This window comes from Abramis brama, assembly GCF_963993115.1.
Source record: "Abramis brama genome assembly, chromosome: 13".
Lineage (NCBI taxonomy): Eukaryota > Metazoa > Chordata > Actinopteri > Cypriniformes > Leuciscidae > Abramis > Abramis brama.
Window position 1 is genome coordinate 15,717,254 of NC_139975.1, and position 19,363 is coordinate 15,736,616.

The window sequence follows — 19,363 nt, forward strand, 5'->3', positions numbered from 1 at the left end:
GCAGATAATCCAGTGAGATTCGACCGCTATGTCCTGAAATCGCATGTGATTAAAGCTGAAATACACAAATACTCTGCGTGTTCATTTGTTTTGGAGGAGGCGTGGCTTTGGACAGCGATTTGCAGGGAGGGTGGGATCGAATGCTTTCAATTCTAGCAGGCTAAAGTTAGCATTTCCCAGATCGCCTATTGCACCTTTAAGTATTTGACAAGAAATGTGAGCTCACATTGAGTTTTGTGCCAAATCAGGGCACAGTTTGAGACATTGATGAGACCTCTAGACAAAATACATTTGAGATATTATATATATATATATATATATATATATATATGCTCTCTGTTTTAGCAAAAAGTTGTATGTACTTTTGTTTAAAAATCTGACATGTCCTTTGGTCTCCACCCAGCTGCCCAAGCCTTAAACCCTAAAGGCTAACCGGAAACATTTCCCAATTAGCATGTCCTAACACACTAATCTCTAATCAGAGGCCATTCAAATAATTGTACACATATGCCCAGAGAGAGCCATATGGCCTCAATCCCAACTGGGCAGCAACTGACAGTCGACTAGTTCTTTAACGTTGACCACAGAGCTGAACTTTGCTAATACTTATCATTAGATCAGCTCAGATAATCTAGATAATGGAGCTAAATGAAAGCTAATGTGTTCGACCTTGATGTCGGGTTGTAGTGTGAGCCCAGAGACAGGCTCCTTAATGAGAAAGGCTCTGACAGTGAATGTCAGAGTTCCACATAGAGGAACCTTTGTGTTCTTGCTCACCTTTGTGCATGCGTGTCCCCTTATCTTTCCCCCAGAGAGCTGGAAGGGCTTGCACACGTGCCTTCGCTGTGACTCACTCACACACCAGCAAGGCTAGAGTAATTCTCCATCGCTGAGTGATTTGTACTCTCAGGAATTCACTGATTACAGAGAGGCAAAAACACTCCTTTGTGTGTGCGTCAAGATGGCCATCTACCTGTCTGCCACTGTTGTCCCAGATTTAAGCCCACAGGACAGCAACGTATCTTGTGAAACAAGTACAGTAATAACATAGAGGTGCTAAGGGGACAGAATTTTAAGCCATGGAAAGAGATACATCTTTATGGCAGTACCACATTCAAATTTTAGGAGTACAGCACATGAAGACTTGACAAAAAGCATGTTATGAAAGGCACTGGCAACTAATTAGCATATTACAACAGAGTGTCAACATGGCCCAACACAAACAAAAAGACAAGCTTAGTTATGTGTCTCATTAAGTTCACACCTCAAATGCTATGAAGCAACAGGACTATTCAGAATTGTCAATCCTTTTCTCAACAAACTTGTAAACCTCAAAAGGCAGAAATATCAGTGTCCTTTATTTTTTCCTTTATTCCTTCCATTCCGTTCTTTTTTAATGGCAATGCACTGGCACAGATGCCACTGTCACTTCCTTCCACTTCTTTCCTCTCTTAAATCCTTCCCTCAACAAAACGTGAAGGAAAGCTGAAAACACAGATATGTCACTGTTACTGTCTTCATTTCTTATCTATCCTTCCTTCTCTTCTTAAAATAAAACTCAAGAATGGATGCAGTGACAGAAAATGTGGGAGCACATTTCTGCAACATTAGAAAAAGTCATGCTTTGGGAAAGTACGAGTCTGAAAGTCAAAATTGAGATAATTATGACATAAAAAAAACATAACTATTACATAAAAAGTCAAATATGACAACTTTGATCAACTTTTTATGTCATGTATTTTTATCTTATAAAGACTCATCTCAATTTTTTATTTTCTCAGTTGTCTTTGTGTTAAAGTCAACTTTTTATATTTTTCATCAAATAGCTCATCATTTTGAGATAATGACTTGAAATGCACATGCATTAAATAGCACATGTGAAACAGGCAGTGTGGCGGGCAAAGAGTGCAATTTAGCGGCATCACTCCAAATGGTGTAATTTCCCTTGTAAAATGCATACAAAGGATGCTATCAGTCTGGTGCTTCTAGCTGGTGTTAGGCACAGCAAAGCTAATGATTCTCCATATTCTCTATGTGTTAAAAAATTAAAGTCAAGGTGAATGGAGGAAAAGGGGCTTCATCGCAATTAACAGCTCTTTATTTTAATTAGCTGCATTGTCAACTAAAATACTTGAATAATGCAAATGAAGCTGGTTGCTTAATATTCCGTCAGAGTTCCTTTGAAACAATTTTGTTTTCCTCTTTCCCCCTTCAGCTATATTGTCTCCGTATGAGTCACGATTATTACTGGCGAGTTTGTTCTGCCTGATTAAGCGCTAAGCAATGGTAGGCACTTATTTGCTTATTTAAAGGAAAGAAAGGTGGACAGACTGCTGAGATAAAGATACTACTGAAGCTGCTAAAGGGTGACTCGCAGCTGCTGTAGCCTACCGCAGCCCAGACCACAGAACTGTTTTGCATAATTGACTTTACATTTCAAAAAATAGATTTTTGCTCTATAACAGGTACAGTCACAAGACCACACCACACGAGAGCGAGAGCGAGAAAAAGCGGGAACAAATGGACAGCCTCTTGTTTTATCTTTTAATTCATGTTTTCCTAAAATGAAAGGGACCGACATCAAAGCGACATCCACTAATTCTCAATCACACTCTGACTGAAGTTTTTACAACTGGGAGAACCGAGAGGAGGCTAAACAAGCACAATAGGATGAAACTCTTATGAAGGTAAAAGGTAGAATTTATAAATGTGTATATAAGACTTTGCGGACTAGTTAAATAACACTGTATGCTATATTTTGTATTATTTTTCATACCAAACAATGTATAGAAATGAAATGCTATGCAAGCACATACATGAACTGGTTTAAGGCTGCATTATCCCCTCTTCTTTGATTTCTGTCATTGAAAGCAGATCACAGGGACAATGACAATCTTAAGGTACAGTAGAGTCCAATATTCAATATATGACCACATTCAAAGTTAATTTTAATGAAATGTAAAGTGGACAGTACTAGCCCATGATAGAAGGGAATGTGACCAAATGAATGAATGAATGGCCTGTTTCTTCCATTAACATGAAGCACCTAGGGTGTCATGAACAGAGTACATGGAATAATGGTGTGGAATGACTTTTTTTTTTTTCTCTATCTCTCAATGATCCCTACTAGTCTCTCTCTCTCTCTCTCTCTCTCTCTCTCTCTCTCTCTCTCTCTCTCTCTCTCTCTCTCTCTCTCTCTCTCTCTCTCTCTGTCCCCCCACCTGCACTCAGAGCAGTCTGTGAGTCAGCATACAACACACACTGGTCAGTCCGTTGCCATGGTGACGGTGCAAGCTGAGGGCAAAATCGTCCAGCTTTTAAGAAGCGCAGACGCTGCTAGAATTTAAATGTTCAGCAGCGGCAGGAAAGGCTGCATGTGTGTGTGTGTGTGTGTGTGTGTCTTTTTCTTTTTTCGTGGCCCAGATTAGCTGCCGGCATACAAGGAGCCAATCGAATTGTACAAAAAAACGTAACAAGACCTCTGACAACCATCCCTTGATCCTATTCCTTGAATCTAAAGATGGGGCCCAAAAAAATGGGCTTTGATTGACAGGACCTGTACAAAACACCTCACTTTCCTCTAGGGTCATTCGGATACGCCAAGTCTGCACTGCTCAAATCCTCTTGGAACATGATTTTGTTCCTGTGATGTGCAGTAGGAATGAGAAAAACAAAAACACACAGAATTACACAAAAAAAGCAAATGACTACATGTTTGGCTCAATCCCAGAGGAGTGATGTTGTAAATGTGTCGTATTAATTTTGTTAAGATATGGATCACTCAAAACGGACATTTTGGCATTTTGTGAATACTATAAAACTTAACTTGCTGAGAAGTAAAGCAAAATCAATCCATTTGTCTAGATATTAGCTTAAAATAAAAGCTGTGGTAATGCAACCACATCGACCTGTGCTCACTGGTACTGTGAGAATTTTAAAAAGCTTTTGAAGTAGACATTTTATGGTGTCAGATAATAAATAAAAAGTGAATGTTTACAGGTAAAATGTGATGCATTGAAAGGGCAATGTCATAAATAAATATGGGAATATGGAAATGAAATACTGTACCTTAAGAATTACTGTCCCCTGGTGAGTAATTTCAATGCACTGATTCTGTTTAACATTAAATCCACAATGTAAAACCTTCACAAAAGTTTTATTGAAAGCCAACTTCTTTACTTGTAAAAAATACAAAATACAAATTGCAAATCAATAGAAACAAAAGAACACATGACAGAAATTAAACAGAAGTGGGGATGTCTGCAGCTTTAAACAGTTCCACAGATGATACACGCTCTACAGAATGCAAAGTGTTGTGTCATATTCAACTTGTATGACGCGCGTGCTGCATTGTATAAATGTGCCGCTCCGGCAGGACATCATTTTAACATTGCATCTTTCCACACAAGTGATTATTGCTTTAAATATGAACACGCGTCTCACTTTGAACATCAAATGTACAAAAATTAAAAGATGGAGCCACTATCAAAGTAGCTGAGATCTATTATCTATCTAGTTGGTTCTAAACTGTATATTTACAAATTTGGTATCAAAAAATGTTTGGTGTGTTAAGAACGAATTAAGTACATTTTTCTGTATAAAGCTATTTAAGTTGTTCATCGCCATTCCACAAAACAAACATAATAAGGGATGAACACACACACACACACACAAACACACACACACACACACACACACACACACACACACACACACACACACACACACACACACACACACACACAGAGACACACAATAGGTTGTTATTAATATTCACAATATACAACTTGCATAACAAAAAACCTTTTCCAATGATTGTCTCCAAAGGTGTGCTAATAAAATCCAAGACAAACTATACTCATTTTTGGTTTTCTTGTTCAGTATTATAGAAAAGTGATCTAGTTTAAATGTCAAGTAGCTTTCTATTTACAATGAATTTGAATTATTCACAGCCTGACTGAAAATCCTGCAGTTAATTCAAAAAATGCTCGATGGCACACTTTGACATCAGTAGTTAATGTATCTGCATTAAGCCATTTCATTTATGAACATAACAAAAAGAAGGCACTTTTTGCATGCACAATCAAAGAAGCTTGAGAAAAAAGGTGGGAAATAGCAGTCATTAATCTGTATAAATAATTGAACTCTGACTAACAAGGTCCAAATAATTAAAGACATTTTTAAAGGTCTGTGAAAATGTGCCATGGAAACGTTCAAATATGTTCAGTTTAATTGACTGGCCTTCCTGTGTATTTTATTCTATTCAGCACACTTTCTTTTTTATGCAAAAATACAACGTGAAAGTTTTGCTTTTTAGAATAATTTTGACACATTAACAAGTGTGCAAATACCTGAAGCTAGCCTAACAAAAGATATCAAAACAATGATGGCTATTATTTGTTGTTATTCAGGGCAAAAAAAAAAAGAAAAGAAAAAAAGGCACATCACTCTTGTCTGAAGGTTATTACACCACAAATGTGTTTCAAAGGGTATTAAGTAGTTATGTTCATCTTTTGAGGGGCAGCAATAAACACTGTCCAAATGAAAACGGCTCTCTAAGAAAATAAAAATAATAATGTGCGGTATTGTCTCCTTCATTTAAATGATTAATAATTAAATTAAATCATATGTTTCCTTCAGGATATAAATGATACTACAGAACTGCAAAAACAAAAAAAAACAACAAAAAAAGATTGACAAATAAAAACAAATTTCTTTCAATCAAGTGATGAGCATGCTTTGTGATCAGTGCAGCTTTGGTTTGACATTCATTCAGTTCCCGCCTAATACATGCCCTTAGTCCACACCATGTTGCTTTGATACCCGTTGCTTTGATACCCTGGGCTGACGTACTCTGGGCTGTGGTACCCTCTATGGTACTCTGGGCTGTGGTACCCTCTATGGTACTCTGGGCTGTGGTACCCTCTATGGTACTCTGGGCTGTGGTACCCTCTGTGGTTCTCTGGACTGTGGTACCCTGCCATGCTTTCGAAGTCGTCTCCTACCTGTTTGGTGCTATATTTTGAAGAGTTGGCCTTGTAGCTGTAATCCGAATACTGGTCTGAGCCTGTTGAGTTGTTGTCCCCGGTTCCTACAAAGGTGTTGGTGGCCGGCAGGTCCTGCACTGCCTGGTGTTTCTTTGAGGCAGAAGGTGACTGAGGTTGGAGCTGAATGGATGGCAGAGGAGAATTAGACCGATAGTGTCGCCCCAGGTCTGGGCTCCCAGGGGGGTAGTTGAGCGGCAGGTGAATCCTAGGGCTATCGTTGACGTTATCATCCATGAGGTTGAACTTTAGGCCTTTTTGAAGACTTCCCCCCTCGTCCTCTTCAGATGGATTGGCTGGCTTTGGAGCTTTGCTTTTCTTTGCCTTCTTGTTCTTATTACTCTTAGGTCCTGGTTTGGGAGCATAGAGGTCTTTGGTCTCCTTCTTGCCTGCTTGGTAGCCACTTTTATTCTCCTTCAGCACATGCCTGATGATCACTGCCACCACAATGATTAGAATTACCACAAAAAGGCCGCCCAAGACTCCAAAGAGAATGTTACTATGCTGGTCATGAGAATAATCTGGATCTCCTGCAATGTCCATTTCAAGTGGCGTATAAAGACTGTGTCCAACAAGTCCTTCGACATGTGAGACATTGCCGATGGTCTCATTGACATAGATGTGAACCAGTGCAGTCGTATGGCGTGGCGGTGTGCCTCTGTCCCTAACTTTTACTACCAAACGGTGGAGACCAATGTGTTTGGGTGTGAACTCTTTAGCCAACGTAACCTCACCTTCTGAAGAGATGCGGAACAAGCCATGAGGGTTACCCCCTACAATACTGAACTCCAGCTCAGAATTTAAACCAATATCAATGTCTTCCGCCTCAACGTGTTCTACATGGGTTTCTGGGCTGGTGCGGGGATTCAAGAACTTGTATGAGGAGTTTGAGGGCTTGGTGACATAAGGAGCATTGTCATTCTCGTCAAGAACATTAATAGTAATGCCAACGTAGGAGGAACGTGGTGGGTCACCTCCATCAACAGCTTTAAGTCGGAAACTGTAGGTACTTTCCTTTTCCCTGTCAAAGGAAATAGTCGAAAGGATGGTGTACGTTCCATTTTGAATCATAAACTTGCCATTGTCTGGTTCTACAGAGAGTTGAACACGAGCATTGTCACCCTCATCGTGATCGGTGACTGTTACCATTCCAACAGGACTAAGGGGTGGCATGTTCTCTTGGACTGAGAAGCTGTAACCATTGAGCATAAATTTGGGGTCATTGTCGTTTCTGTCGAGCACCTTAACAACAACAGTGGCAGTTCCTCTCAAACTTGGTACACCTTTATCAGCTGCTGCAACTAGAAACTGATAGTGATCTAATTGTTCACGGTCCAACTGGCTCATGACACGTACTTCTCCTGTGTTAGGGTTAATTTCAAACAGTCCCTCAGGGACTGATCCACCAGTTATACTGTATGTCAGCTCTGCATTAGTCCCGCTGTCAGCATCCGTGGCTAACACATCCAGAACCTTGTCACCTGGCTGGTTCTCCTCAGCAAATTCCACCTGGTACAAGGATGGTGAGAAGACCGGGGAGTTGTCATTCATGTCTGTCACTTGCACCCTCAGGGAATTTGTGCTGGATAGTGCAGGATTGCCAGAGTCCACTGCCACAATTTCAATCCTGTAGTCTTTGATCCGTTCATAGTCTAGTAGCGTGGTTGTCTGGAGGAAGTACTTCCTCTTGCGGTCATTGCCAGTTTCGCTAGCTGAACGCAGCTGAAATGGGACGTCCCCTGCAACCACACAGGTCACAACTGCATTTTCGCCCTCATCATTATCTAATACCTCCACCAGAGCCACAGCTGTGCCCACAGGCATGTCCTCCGATATGTTAGCGACACCATCTTCATGTGTCACAAGACCAATGCCCCGGATCCTGATTAAGGGTGCATTGTCATTCTGGTCCTTCACTGTGATAGTCACAAGGGATTTGGAGCTTTTTGATTGGGGACCATTGTCTTTAGCTTGGACATAGAACTTGAGCATGCTGATTTCTTCACGATCCACCGAGCCTTTGACAAAAATGGTACCTGTGTTGCGGTCAATGCTAAGAAGCCTTTGGACTGCTGATGCTGCCTGATGAAGGCTGTAGGTCACCTCTCCATTAGGCCCCATGTCAGAGTCATTGGCCTTCACCTAAATCCACAAAACACAAAATGAAACTAAGCAAAGCACTGAAACATCAGTTTACAAAACAGATTATATAATCACACATTTACACATCAGAGTCAATACAGGGGTTAAAATGTGTAGTCAGGAATATCAGAACTAGGTGTAGCTCATTGTAAGCTGCATAAAATAAGCATGGCAAAAACATGCTTTATTAACCGGAAAAAAAAGACCCAGAAGCTCATCCAACCACAAGACTAATTTAGTCTAATTAATAAATATACTGAATCTTCTAGGAATTTAATATCAAGCACACCTCAATTGATTTTAGAAAGGCAGTTTGTGCTTTCACTAATTAGTGGTACAATTATGCATAAACAATTTATTATTATTCAATATTCAATATAAGAAGAGAAATTTGAAATGTATTTACTCAGTGGGATTAATCATGATTAGACTGAGTCAAATTATCCAAAATTAGCTGTAGTTTGCTAGATGAAGTCAATTTGAGACATCACTTAAGTTACTCAGTCTTGGCACAGATTTCTACTGTATAAATCCTTCAGATCTATTGTGAAATTGGGAATAATTTTAAACGACTATAAATCAAAGTCTGGCTTGATTAAAGCTTTCAAATAATCAAGATTTCCTTGTTCCTCTCCTCTTTTTGTCATTGGGTGTGTATGAAACATGCATGGTGTTTCAGACCATGTATTACAGAGAACAGCCTTAATCTGAGTCAGTCATAAGATTATTCATGGTGCTTAAGTTATTATTGCTCTATATGAGTCACTCCATTTCATCCGCCATGAAAACTGGGAATTCATTTTATTTAATGTATTTGAAGCGTATTTCTCTGAACAAGCTAAAACACTCCATCAACACTTACAACCCTCTGAAATCATAAAATTAAGCTGTTTTAATACCACTACTGCTTATTTACTTTGGCTTCAAAGGATGCTTATGAGGACTTAGAGGAAAATAAAGTCTTCTGACATGCTTTTTGAATACAACTTGGTTGCATGGATTAATTGTTGACAGAGATTAACAGTCATTAAAATTTTTGTTTTGCATGGACACTTGCCTCAGATTGATCTTGGAAAGCTTCCAGCATTCACGGCTATCCTAATCTTAGCAGCGCATTCGTTTCCACAACAGTTCAAAATGTAATTCTCACCGCCAGTCAATACCTCTCTCCTGTTTTGTAAAGCTTGTGTTTAAAGGGACCATGAGGGATCAATCGATTGCCCGTGAAAATATGATTTGGCTTTCCCATTTCTTCCGCTTTAACCCTGTTGTGTGGGAACCGAGGCTAAAGCCCATTGGGATAACTGAGACTTCCATTTACAAGCGCTTGTCAGACTCTGTATGTTGGGCTTGAGTGCACTTCTATCTCCAGGCTGTCAAATCAGCTCCTATATTACTTATTGCCCAATCTTAAGGTTTAGCATAACATATACTTGCTTATAGGTGAGTTCAATGCGAAACTTACATCATGACCTTATAAGAAAGGGAAATAATAATAATAATAATAATGTAAAATAAATGTATTTAAGGTATATACATTTTGCCAGTATGTGTGTTCTGAGAGAACCGACCCCCTTGCTGGCATCATGCTATTCTATTTGTTTAGTTTTAGATCGAAAGTTTATATAAAAAAATTAGATGACTTACTTGTAGAACAGAGTGACCCGGTGGGCTGTTTTCTGGCAGCTCACCATCGTAGTGTGTCTTCTCAAATTTGGGCACATTGTCATTGGCATCTGTAATGGTGATCCTGAGCAGGGCACTACTCTGGCGAGGTGGAGAGCCGCCGTCGATCACTTTTATGTTGAGGTCATATGAATCTCGCTGCTCTCTATCTAGGTTACCCAATACTATGAGTTGTGGCAATTTCTCATCTGAGTCTTGCGCCACCTGCAGGCTGAAAAGGTTGGCAGCTTCAGGGCCAGTCGTTAGCGCGTAATCGGCGATGCCATTGCTTCCAGAATCCTTGTCGGTGGCCACAGGAATTGCGAATAGCACACCCACATGCGTGTTCTCAGGGATCGACAATGTCAAGACAGGTGAAGAGAACTGTGGAGTGTTGTCGTTCTCATCCAAGATCTCTATGCGGCCTTCGATGAGCCGAGGTCCTGTGCCTTTCATCAGATCTGTAATAGACACCTCAAATTCTAGGAAACAAGGATCACCCTCGAAAAGGTTGCGACAGTCCTTGAGAGTCTCACGATCGATCGGGGTCTCTGTGGTGTAGATTTCCCCTGTTTTGCCATCCACACGGAGGTAAGGAGCGCCCACCTCAAGCTTGTAAAGGTGACCTGTGTCTGGCAGGCCCTGGTCAGATGCCAAGCTGCCAATCAGGGTGTTGGGCGGCTGCTCCTCGGGTACCTGGTAGATGATGGTGTTGACTACATTTGCAGAGCAACAGAGGAGAAGCAAAATCCACACTAGCATGGCACTCCACCGTGACCACATCGCATTGGCACTCTGGCACATTGTCAGTCTGTTGCTGCAAAAGATCAAGCAAACAAACAAATAAGATTAATGAAACGTTCATTCTTCAGACACAATCCTTTAAAGTATCTGACAGTGGCAAGAACCCTGTAAAGCGATGGCAGCCAGAGTTTTATGGTACTGATTCCCTGGGATTTATGATTGATCGTCCCTTCATGTGTTGTAAACCTCTCCATTTTAGAGGCAGTAAATGTGTCACAAACAGTTACTTGTGTTTGACCTTGATTCTGCAAACTTTGTGTCAAGTCTAATTCGTAAAAACAACATATGTCCATATTCCTAAGAGATGTATTGGCTGATGTACCCTAAGAGAGTAGGAAGCTTGCAGACAAGTGATGTCCATTTAAATAATAACTTCTACACTACTTGATCTACCTTTCCCAAGCTATTGATACACTGTCTCAGCTCTAATTTCTAGAATCATGCCTAGGGGACAACGAAAGGGTGAAATCCATCAAAATCAACCTGCATGATTTTTCCCCATCTCTCCAAGCCCAACATATTTTTTGGCCAAAACCCCAAAAATTTTATATCTAAGGCAGTACAATTAAAATTAGCTTTTGGCTCATGCTATTTTCATCTTATAGAAATAAATCTGCTCTTCATTTTATTAATGGCTAGTTATTATATTTACCTTTTAGGTCAATTCTCCCTCTTTTATTCTGTATTATTATTTTATTCTCACTATAATTAAACTAATTCAATTATTTCAAGAACACAGTGAAAAATGGAGGGCAAAACAACAAAGTAGAAATTAGGGGAAAAAAAACAAAGATTAGATAGTGAATCTTTGGTTTCATTCATTCATTTCTGAGTGTTCACTGCCCACTGCCTACAATACAAATGTATTGTCACTCTTTTTCTTGTCACCATGTTCTTCTTCTAGCTCTTCTTCTTACATATGTTTTATGCCATACATAAACAGGGTGTGTAAAGAGACAGAATAGTAGCCAGACAAAGAAGGATTACCATCATATTAGGACTATAGAAAAAATATATCTATTTAATGGGGAAAAGAAACCAAAAGCATTCTTGAAGACAAATTTACATGTGAATCTTCCCTTTCCTGTCCGATAACTTTACTGTTAAGTTATTGAACACATGGTAGAAGAGTGTGGTTTTCTAATCTTCCAATGGCCACTTCACAGCAAATGGCTCCCAAATTGTGGCAACATCACACACCCATGAGGAAGTAATAGACAGGGTTATAGAAGGCATACTGACAACGGCCCCCTCCTGCCACCTTGCCAAACATTAACAACTTCAGTATGAGCAACTACAAAAGAACATAAAAAAATATAATAAATAAATAAATCAGATTCTGTTAATCCATCACGTTTAAGGTCATGTTACTTTGATGTTTCCCACTGTGGTAATTGCAGACCCCTCTAACATATGGGGAATGTTATCCCACCACACTCCCCATGGCTAATGAGGCAGGGCTGCTAGATTACTGTCCAGAGGAGACAGACACCTCAACTCGACCCAGCGGTGAACCAATGGGGGATGTGAGAGCGCTGCCACCAGTTCTGTACACATTCTGCCTGTGAATACCAAACCTAAAGAATCAAAATCAAAGTCTTTACATGTCACTTTCTATGAGGTTTCATGGAAAAAAAATCATATTATTGTACAACTTGGTTAAAAAAAAAAAAAAAAAAAACACAAATATAGAAAGAAAAATGACTGTCAGCAAAATGGACTGTTATTTGGTGACTAATAGGAAGTGGGTTCATCCATACTCTCATCAGTATTGATTGGTTGTAGTAGTTTAGTGCATGTTCCATTCAATATTTTTCCATTAGCAAACACATGACATGGTGAGCCTCTCACAAACACATTACAACGAAAATTCATGTGGTTAGAGCATCAAAAAATGGCTAATGTAACTGCATCAGACACTGTGCACCTCACACACTCCCCTATACATGGGAAATGCAGTTTTAATATGCACAAATTAGACACCAACAAATACAAAAACACTTGCACAACTGCAGCCACAAGGCAATGACACGGCAGGGAGCACAATGCACTAATGAGGCTGAAATGAAGGGTGGGATGTGTGACCCTGTTCACACATATGATGAGATCTTGACTCGTTTCTCACTAATTTCACAGTCTAATTTTGAATCTGTCGAGACAGACGACTCTGGCACACTTTTATGTGGCTAATTAAACAGTGTGGACCACAAAATGGGCTAGAGAGGTGAAAAATACCTCACCTTTAAAGCAACATATCCCTTATTGTGGTTTTGAACGACCGTCTTATGGAGTTGGCATTTCACAGAGATGTGTCAGAGCCTTCGCTGAAGGTGTGTGTTGAATTGTGTACTGTGTGTTGACGAAAAAATGTCAACAGGAAAAAGCAGGGCAGAGACCTCAGAAGCACTGGGTGAAGGATTAACCAGGCAGTAAAAATAGCACTAAAATGCTTCTTTTTTTTTTTTAAACAAAACAAAAAGAACAAGATCTATATATAAACTAAACCAAAACATCCCATCTTCATCATGCACTGGAAAAGACAAAAAAAAGTTCAAAAACCTTCTGGCAAAATATAAAGCGTGTGAATCTGTTTGTTGCGATAAAGAGTTTGAGAAGCTCTCACGACATTCGCTCTCAAGGGCCCAGCGTAAAGAGTCTGTGTTAAAGGGTCACTGTACACTGGGAACCCTAATGTGGGCTGTAGACATCCTTTCCCACACTCTTCTGTGAATGTGAACGCATGTGCGCACATATATATGTCTGTGGGTGTGTAAAACTTACACACAAGATCTAAAAACAAACACAGCAAAGGAATGTCAGTGTGTGTCTTTGAGCAGGCACTCAGGCAAATGGAAAATCCTAGGGAAAAACATGAAGGTCATGAAAAAAAGAAAAACTACTGAACGTGTTTGAGTATATAAAATATAAAGGTGGCAACAGCTTAGGCTTTTGGCTAAGAACTCTCCTTTGTAATGGAAATGCATAAGTGCATATGAGTGGTGTGCCCTAACGACAGCAATATTTACAAGACACAGGAGGCCTTAACAGAGTCAAATCAAGCACGGCTACCTAGCAGACAGCTTTCCTTTCAGTTGCAGAGAGTTAGCACTTCGCCTTCACACAGGTACACAATAAGCCTAGCCATTACAATGACAATGGGCCGTCAGTGGGGCTTTCCCTCACCTCAGAGTTTTGATCGTCATCCTTACATGGTCAGAGAGCAGATTTATGACAGGCCCTGAATCAACATGCAGCGTCCGCTTCTCTAATAACGTCTTCAAATATGGCATTGTCGAGCCACGGCTAAGATCTCCTCACAGGGAGACAGGCGTCGCCAGAGTGCGGTATTTATGACTACTGTCATAATCCTGTGAGAATTTATTCTCGGCTCTCAGGCTGTGCAGCCTAATTCATCTTGTACTGCTGTGTATAAGCTGGATGTCATTAATACAATCAATAGCTGTGAGCGCAGGGGAAGGTGTGAATCGGAGTTCCCTTATGGAGCCTCACCATCGGCTCTTTGCGCATTATTCACAGTGCATTTGGTCAGAATTTTTGCATCAGCCTTCGGGGGAACATGGTTCCCCTCTCATTTCCTGTTTGCAAAAAACATATTATGTTCATTTCACACCTGGTCTCTGTAAACAACATCACATACATCTCTCTATCTTTCTCTTTTTTTATATGCACACCATCATTTTATGCCTTTCCGTGCCCTCTCAGAGATGCGCTCATACACTGTCGAGAAGGCCATTGTGTTGTAAGCGCAGGGGGAGGTTAACAGATTTAACGGGCTAATTACTATTCTAAAGCCTCCCCCGCTGACATGCTTTAAAATTGCTGTATGATTTTCTCTCTCCCTCTCTCACAGTCTCGCTCTCCTTCTTTTCCTCTTTAGAGACTTGTAAGGAGGAATTCATCATTGTACCAACGCTCACCCTTCCCCTGCCAGCAAAAAACCCTCATGGGAATATGAGGATGGCATACCTCTGCCAAGACACCCCCCAGGTAGCATCCAGCTCAGCATGAAACTGCAAGGTGATTCTAGGGAAAATAAGCAATAAAAGCATTTACGTAACCGCCGTAGCAGGAGTCGGATTCCTGGTTGAGGCACTGCGTCATGGTAACGCACTGAGTCCTTAGTCAATGATTGTTCTAACCCCTCCCCATCCTGGTTTCGATGCGATAATTAAAGAATTAAATTAAAGCGCTGACATTTATGAGGGTTCAGGAGTCAGCTCTTGTCTAAAGCCAGGATAATGATTGACTCAGAAGGAAGTAAGAGTGCAGCATCTGTCTCAGGTTAATGGTTAACTCAACCGGCTCAACTGACATTTTAGTACACATCTGAAGTGTCTTCAAAAAATATAGCAGAGAAGCTGAAGAATTATTTGCTTACAGTTACATCAGGTGAGCCGATAGACTCACCAACTGAGTAATGCTGCCGATTAATCAGCAAGGAAATCGAAAAAGTGTGTAGTGAGCTCCTTCGAATAAAATGCATTCATGTTTACTCATTCTAAAATAGAATGAGGTAAAATAAATAGTAGCAGGCGACAAACACTAACCAACCACATCCTAAATACTGAGTGCTTTGTGATTCGAGACTTGCAGCACCCACAGCCACAGAGTTGAGTTCACGTGCGCTTTTGTCCTCGGCTGCAGCCATCCAGGCTCTACGGGCCACCAGCTCCATGGCGCTCAGTGACCCGGTCAGGATGGGTGGTCCAAGGCCCCCCTCCCTAGCCAAGTGCGAGGCACAGAGGATTACTTTAATTATTTCATTCAGCCATTGTGGGGCCAGATTAGTCTGCGCCCGCTTTCAGACGAGATGAACTGCTGCCCCGCTGCTGTCTACCAGTCTGTTACACAGAGAGAGCTGGCCAGTCACAAGGCTGGCACACAAACTCTCACACACCATTACACACAGCTAACACACACACACACACACACACACACACACACACACTGATAGCATAGACAAAGACTGGAGGACTGCTACTGTTATGGTTACAAAGACATAGAGGTTGTAATAAAATCAATAAAATAGGCATAACATTTTTACTTGATGTATGCATATTTGTTTTGTAACTGTAAAAATGGGAATATAATGACGGGCAGTAAAGCTCAACAATGGGTCTTATCTTGTTATTTAGTTGTTTTGGTCAACAGACATTAATTATTTTTCCTTGAACAATGTACAGCAGCCTATATTCATTGTCTATAGACATAGTTGAAGGATGATGACTATTATTTTCTATATGTTGAAGCAACGAAACTGAAAGATATTTGTGGCTACAACTGACCCATGAACACAGAAATGCTGAAATGTCTCATTTCAAGTTGGTTTTGACAGTGATAATTGTCAACATACATGTGTGTGTGTATGAGAGGAAATGGCGAATTAAACTTGTACCTCATGGCATGGACATGTTGTCTTTTTCACATGTAAATGTCAAGCTGTCAAATCTGCATGTAATTTCCAATAAGACCAATTTAAACATTTACACCAGCATACGATGAATAAAGTGAGGTAACACATTTTAACCCCAAAGAAAACATCCCTATGTCTTTTTCGGTTCACTGGAAGGTTGTTGTTTTTTTTTACTCTGTGGCTGTGAAGCTTCTCGTTTTCTCCAGTTTTTTTCTGGACTCTATATGCAGCGCTGACGCCCATCAATATAAGGACAGTTTAATGGCGCGACTCGTTGTTTTACGATCAACTGCACGAAATGCAAATCATTCGGTGTTTTGCAACTTTCTTTTTTTAATATGAAAACATATATAGAATATATAGCCTACAAGGTGCAATTAGTTGAGGTTGACAAAGCACATAACCAATGTCCAAACGTCAACAAAAGGGTTAAGCCACTAAAGTTGAATCTCACGGAAACGTTCATACTAGTAAAACATGTACTACTGCCAAAGCAAGTCAGAACCCAAGTTTGGTGGTCTTAATAGACGTCTTTATAAGGGGGTCAGCGCCCCCACCCTATTCAAATCGCATTCACCTATAACCGCCGGGGTGAGTGACGAATTAGGCTATATTAAAGACATGGATGGGGGGAAATAAAAGAACGTGCTTATAAGATCCACAGATCAATAATCTACTGGAACAGCACGAGAAGCTCTTCCAAGTGTCGGTGTGTGTGTGTGTGTGTGCGCGCGCGCGCTTGTGCTGATGCCTACAGAACACGATCTCGATGAGAGAGGAAAGGAAATGACTTTTACCTGCGGGTGAATGCGCTCCGAGTTAGACCAGATCATTTGCAAGCAATTGTGGGCTTCTGTACAAGTTTACATCCGTCTGAACGCTTTGCCTACAGATGAACCGCAGAAAGATTCGAGATGTCCGATCACAGATGGGCGGAATAAAGCCCAAGCCTTCCCGTGTTTTCACACCTGTCTCTCCCGGCCGGACCGGACGAACAGGTTTAAAAGTAACCCGACGGCGGGAGCGGCTAGAAAGACCGGATTCCGTTGTTATGATGACAGGCAATGCTTTCGATAGCCTACCAAGGAAGGAAATTAGTGCGTCTCGTGAAATGTTGACTACTTGACATTCTGCGGGTTTAATAGGAATAACAGCAGCATTTTTCAACCATCACGCTCTGAGGCGGAAATAGAGCTACGTGAGAAATGCGCAAAAACGAGTGCAACAGGTGTTGTGGGAGCGAGGAATAGACTAAACAAATAAGATAGTTGCCTAAATTTAAGGTTTTACCCATAATAGTTCACAAAAATATAAAAACTAATTAGAATCAGCGCTTCCAAGCGTTGAACAAGTTTATACGCAAGTAAGCGCAGTTCATGTGAGGGTTTGCTGACAGAGATTTTTTCCATGGACTATGGACGGACGTTCGCGAGCGCACAAGAAAGAGTTGAATATATGAGAGCGAGGAATCGATTAAAATCTACGTGAAGATCCACTCACTGGCTGGAACTTGAGCTAGATGAAGAATTTATAGGCTATAGCCTATGTGAATTCATGGGTCAAGGGCTAGTTTTCTAGGCTATATGTGGAAATGTAATAGGCTAGAAAGCGAGATTGGCGATCCACTAGAGCGCTCGGTAGAAAAATATTTTCTTGTAAAAAAAAAAAATCAATAGCAGTAGTGTAGGGAAAACATGTCACATGAGCGCTAATCAGCTCTATGGACGACCGCGGTCGATGTTAACTTGAGGTATCGATAAATTCGTGATATTTAATCGGAGGCGTGCAGCACTTTACAGTTATTTGCTCAACATTTATTGTAAAGATAAAGTAAATAATCACACAACCTTGTGATAGGCTATGTCGAGTGATATATTTCTGCCACAATTACAATTTAAACACATGCACAGACACACACACATAGACTACCCCTCTATAAGGAAAAGTATCTTTATATGACTCCTAATGTTAGCCTGCCTCATTTTATGTTAAGAATCAAAGGAGAGCGCATACATTGGCAGGAGAGAAACTGTGGAAATGCGTAAATATTAATAGAAAAAATCTCATATAGCCTACCTTGAAGGATATTACTCCTCTCAGTTAGTTAGTCTTGGCTGATAGAGTCGGACCGAAAGCCGTGTTCCCTTTCCACACCACAAATCAAGTGCTTTGGAAATCCAAAATTCAGCACCACCGCAATCCTGTCGATACAAAAACAGCAATCTTTTCCTCTGTCAGCTCTCTTGTTTTCTTTTTCTTTAAAATTCCTCTTTTTTTAACACGGATGGTTCACTAAAATTGAATCGAAAAAAGTGTCACATCAGAAAATAAGAGCGCGTAACTTGGCTGATGGTGGTTACGCACATCAGAGAGAAGTGTCCTCTCCTTGCGCACGAAAGGAAAACCCCGAACCAGCGCTACTCCGGACCGGGCTCACAGCATCCCGAAACGTCCAATTCCACACGACAGCATCCTCCAAAACTTCAGCCTTCAGTCAACAACTGTTTGTGCATACAAGTGAAAACAGAAAAAATCTTCCACGGCTATGTCCGGTAATGTCCAGTGCGCGTGCTCTCATCATCAGTTCACTATTCAGTGTTGAGGACGCCGGGGCTCGCGCTCTTGCCGCAGCTCACCGCGCGCGTCTATTCTGTGGATAGCCTATGTGAGAGTGAAGTGATTTCCGACCGATTGCGCTCTCGCTCTCCCCCTCTCTCGCTCGCTCGCTCGCCGAGTCCCTCATACAAGAACATCATTTTGAATCGTCGAGGGCGGAGCTTTGTGAGACGTGCTTGTGTGGACTCCACAACAATACCTCATTCGTATTTACCCAAACATTACCAAGTCCCAGTGTTGCCATGTCCGCTTATTATAAGCGACTAGGCTTGCTTTGTCATAAAAATGCCAGTAAATAAAACGAGTAGTCGCAAATTGTGTTTTGGGGGCTCCATGGAACACATTAACGTTTTGACTAAAGTGTGATCAACTACTTAGCCTGCTAATCGCAGCTGTCATTTACAGTTTTAGTCTTGCTCTAGCTTCATAATTCCCACGTCCACATATGCATACTTCGCTACTTTATAGTATGCAAATGAATATGATGTCCAAAAACACTGAATGCTATTATTGAATAGATGAAGCCTATAGGCGACTATCCAAATGTTTGTACGTGTTAGTGCTACCAAGAAAGTAGTAGCCTACACGGGTCAATGGCAACATGGTCAATGCAATAGCCAATGTAATGTATTTAAACCACACACAAAATGTGATTCAC

General features: G+C 40.9%; 1 protein-coding gene across 3 annotated transcripts in view; it reads right to left on the minus strand.

The window, feature by feature from the left end:
- pcdh1b (protocadherin 1b) overlaps nucleotides 1–18,821 on the minus strand; it is a 163,807-nt gene extending 144,986 nt beyond the window's left edge. For all 3 annotated transcript variants that reach the window (XM_084132322.1, XM_084132323.1, XM_084132324.1), the window contains exons 1-3: nucleotides 18,166–18,821; nucleotides 9,834–10,668; nucleotides 6,006–8,186 (exon numbers count right to left, since the gene is read on the minus strand). In XM_084132322.1, the coding sequence (XP_083988448.1) occupies nucleotides 6,006–8,186; nucleotides 9,834–10,655 (3,003 nt within the window). In that variant the 5' untranslated portion in view covers nucleotides 10,656–10,668; nucleotides 18,166–18,821. The remainder of the gene's footprint in view (nucleotides 1–6,005; nucleotides 8,187–9,833; nucleotides 10,669–18,165) is intronic.
- Nucleotides 18,822–19,363: the final 542 nt, after the last annotated feature.